Genomic DNA, 3,808 nt, shown 5'->3' with positions numbered 1-3,808 from the left:
TGAGCCCTGCTCTTGCAGACCGGCCCGGTGGTGGAGCAGGCTGTGCGCGGCCTTGTCCTCGTGCCCACCAAGGAGCTGGCGCGGCAGGCCCAGGCCATGATCCAGCAGCTGGCTGCCTACTGCGCCCGAGACATCCGCGTGGCCAATGTGTCAGCCGCTGAAGACTCGGCCTCTCAGAGGTGCGCGGAGGCCGGGGGCTGGAGCGGGTGGAGCTGCCCAGAGAGGAGGGTGGGTGAGGCCCCGGATGCGCCTTCTCCCTGACCCTGAGGGGTGGCCCCCCGCAGAGCTGTGCTGATGGAGAAGCCTGACATCGTGGTGGGGACCCCGTCGCGCCTATTAAACCACTTGCAGCAAGACAGCCTGAAGCTGCGGGACTCCCTGGAGCTGCTGGTGATGGACGAAGCCGACCTCCTCTTCTCCTTTGGCTTCGAGGAGGAGCTCAAGAGCCTCCTCTGGTAGGAAGAGGCGTGGGGGGGTGAGCGTGACGCTGGGGGCAGGTGGCCAGAGTCTAGCTGCCACGATGAGAGGCGCTTGGAGCTGGAGGCTAATGCAGGTCTGCTTTATTGTAGTCACTTGCCCCGGATTTATCAGGCTTTTCTGATGTCGGCTACCTTTAACGAGGATGTGCAAACACTCAAGGAGCTGGTCCTGCATAACCCAGTGAGTTCCCCGTGCACAACCTGCAGTCGCTGACGTGGGCACTCAAAGGGCTTGGTCCTCCTGCTCACTGGGGAGGACAGTTGTCACTGGTGTAGCCGCCCTGGTTCTGAATCACTAGAAGCCAATAGTTCATCAACACCCTCTCCACATCGAAAATCATTGTATCCTCCGTATGTCCCCTAGGGGTCACCTGAAGGTCTGAGCAGGGACCCCCAAGGGCAGAAAGGCTGCCTTTAGCAGCAGGGCCAAAGTTCTGTACTGATGAGACCTCGATTCCTGAGAAAGGTGTTACTATGGGGCGGGACGCTCACTGCAGTCCTGTGCTTGTGTTTCTCTGTCCTGTGCCCCAGGCACTTTGCATGTAGTGTTCTGTCTTTGCACCCACAGGGTCCTTTGAAACCTGTGCCAGCAGGAGGGAACCATGGTGCCCTGAACAAGCACATACACACTGGGTGACCAGCCAGCGGCTTGTGGGAGCGTCTCTGCCTTCTTTCCTGACCACAGGCCTGTCCCCCCAGGTGACCCTCAAGCTGCAAGAGTCCCAGCTGCCAGGGCCAGAGCAGCTCCAGCAGTTCCAGGTGGTCTGTGGCGCGGAGGAAGACAAGTTCCTGCTGCTGTACGCCCTGCTCAAGCTGTCGCTGGTGCGGGGCAAGTCCCTGCTCTTCGTCAACACCCTGGAGCGCGGCTACCGGCTGCGCCTGTTCCTGGAGCAGTTCAGCATCCCCGCCTGCGTGCTCAACGGGGAGCTGCCCCTGCGCTCCAGGTGGGCGGCGGGTCTCGGGGGGAACACGTTGAAGACGGGGACTGGGAAGGAGACCCTCTGGGTGTTCCTGTTTTTTAAGAGCCTAGAGGCCAGGCTCTGGGCTGGCAGACAGTCAGTGACCCTGGCACATCCTCTTGAGGTGCCCGCTGCTCCTCCGTCTTCAGCGAGGGGGTTGAGGCAGAGATCAAGTCGGAGGGAGTGTAAGAGGGAAACGGCAGGATGACGGTCACGGCGGTGCTGGGGCTGACCCTCCCCTTTGGGCCACAGGTGCCACATCATCTCGCAGTTTAACCAAGGCTTCTACGACTGCGTCATAGCGACGGATGCCGAAGTCCTGGGTGCCCCGGTCAAAGGCAAGCGCCAGGGCAAAGGGCCCAAGGGGAACAGGTGCGTCCACATTTTTGTCCTTCTAGCCCTCCCCAGGGAGACTGGAACCAGAGTGGGAGCCAGGCTGGGATGCTGGGCCTGGAGGAGGGGCGCGAAGGGCTCACCTGGTCCCTGGGTGATTGGAACACTGGCAAGGGGGACAGCCCAGCCAGCATTGGGTGCAGCTGTGACCTGAGGGGGAAAGGGAGCCTGCAGTCTGCCCAGTGGGTTCTTGGGTCACCTGTGAGGTGGTGAGTTCCGCTGTTGCCGCAGAGCTGGGGGCAGGGCCAGGGTGTGGCCGCCCCTCTGCCCAGCTTCTGGGACAGTTCTGGATGTGAGAAGTCTTACACCGTTAGGGCCCTGGGGCTCCACATGGGCTCAGCTCAGAGACCCCGCTGATTCAGTGAGCTGCAGAAGGCCGGTGGGAGAGCAGGGGCGAGTGTGCTGTGGTGTTTCCTGCAGGGCCTCTGATCTGGAGGCGGGCGTGGCCCGTGGCATTGACTTTCACCACGTGTGTGCCGTGCTCAACTTCGACCTCCCCCCCACCCCTGAGGCCTATGTCCATCGAGCTGGCAGGTAGGAGAGCTGGATGGCAGGCCGGGCGCCTGGACTGTGTGCACCCCCAGGACTCAGGCGAGATGGGGGCTGGGCTATCTCTTTGCAGGACGGCACGTGCCAACAACCCAGGCGTAGTCTTGACCTTTGTGTTGCCCACGGAGCAGTCCCAGCTGGGCAGGATTGAGGAGCTTCTCGGTGGAGGTAAGAGCAGGGCCTGGCTGCGCCCAAGATGCCTTGGACCCAGTGGTGGAAACGGAGCAGGGACAATAGTGTGACCGGCTGCCACGCTCCTGCTCACCATGCTTGCCCTGTGTCCCTCGCTGCATCCTCATCCTCCCTTGGCAGCAGGCACTGCCTCTTCACAGATGAGCAGGCCCAGATCCTGAGTCACACTGACTGCCTGCCCTGGGCAGAAGGGCCGAGGCCGCAAGGGGGAGACAGTGAAGAGGCTGGTGGTGTCTCAGGAGGCAGCCCTGGGAGAGGGAGCTCTGTGCGGCAGCCAGGCTGTCAGAAGAAGACAGTGGAGGATGGACGGGCAGGCTGCCCATCCCCAGGAGGTTAAGGGCGCAGGGTCCAAAGGCACCTTGGGGGAGGAGAGTAGGTGTCTGGGCAGGTCCCGAGGGTGAAGGCTGTAATGACACCCAGGACTTGGGATTTGAGCTGCCTGGCCATCGGATCCTGCCAACTGGTGTCCTGTTGGCAACACCCAGGTGTCTTGCTCTGTGTGCACGTCACATTGCAGGGAATGAGCCAGAGAGGCTGCTGCCTCATCCTGGGGAGGGGAGGGCACAGGAGGCTGCGGGTCCGCAGCCAGGACCGCTGATTGCTGCTTGTCCCCAGAGAACGGGGCCCCCGCCCTGCTTCCCTACCAGTTCCGCATGGAGGAAATCGAGGGCTTCCGCTATCGCTGCAGGGTGAGTGCCGGGCGGACAGTGGCTCCCATGGGATGGGGCATCCCGGGAGCCCAGTGTCCTGACCGCGGTATCCACCCAGGACGCCATGCGCTCGGTGACGAAACAAGCCATCCGGGAAGCAAGGCTGAAGGAGATCAAGGAGGAGCTCCTGCACTCGGAGAGGCTGAAGGTGAGGAGGCGCTCGGGGCTGAGGCCTCAGCAGATGGGGCTTTCGGTGGGAGGCGACTCTGAGAAGGACAGTTGGCGTCACAGTGACAGGCTGCCCTGCACTCCCGTGTGCCGCCGAGCGTCTCAGAAAAGGGAGCGTGTGGGACGGGGAAGCGAAAGCCCATCAGCGGCTGCCCCTGGGAGCGGGCGGTGGGACACCTCAGCCTTCAAATTCTAAACGCGCGTGACCCAGGTGGGTCCCCGTAAAGTCACAGGGAGACCAGACCCCTGCGTCTGTCTCTCTCGTCAGACGTACTTTGAGGACAACCCCAGGGACCTCCAGCTGCTGCGCCACGACCTGCCCCTGCACCCCGCTGTGGTCAAGCCTCACCTGGGCCAC

The 3,808-nt window shown here is 62.7% G+C and overlaps 1 protein-coding gene across 4 annotated transcripts in view; it reads left to right on the top strand.

The window, feature by feature from the left end:
- Positions 1-3,808, top strand: part of DDX56 (DEAD-box helicase 56) — a 5,075-nt gene continuing 1,267 nt past the window's right edge. The window contains exons 1-10 of one of the 4 annotated variants that reach the window (XM_015568225.1): positions 1-179; positions 285-455; positions 570-660; positions 1,179-1,423; positions 1,691-1,810; positions 2,252-2,365; positions 2,454-2,548; positions 3,188-3,261; positions 3,341-3,430; positions 3,719-3,803. In XM_015568225.1, the coding sequence (XP_015423711.1) occupies positions 97-179; positions 285-455; positions 570-660; positions 1,179-1,423; positions 1,691-1,810; positions 2,252-2,365; positions 2,454-2,548; positions 3,188-3,261; positions 3,341-3,430; positions 3,719-3,803 (1,168 nt within the window). In that variant the 5' untranslated portion in view covers positions 1-96. Of the gene's footprint in view, positions 180-284; positions 456-569; positions 661-1,178; positions 1,424-1,690; positions 1,811-2,251; positions 2,366-2,453; positions 2,549-3,187; positions 3,262-3,340; positions 3,431-3,718 lie in introns of all 4 variants that reach the window. The other 3 variants (XM_015568228.1, XM_015568226.1, XM_015568227.1) reach the window with 3 other exon arrangements.

This window comes from Myotis davidii, unplaced genomic scaffold (assembly GCF_000327345.1).
Source record: "Myotis davidii unplaced genomic scaffold, ASM32734v1 scaffold1364, whole genome shotgun sequence".
NCBI lineage: Eukaryota > Metazoa > Chordata > Mammalia > Chiroptera > Vespertilionidae > Myotis > Myotis davidii.
This window is presented reverse-complemented; position numbering and strand designations above follow the sequence as displayed.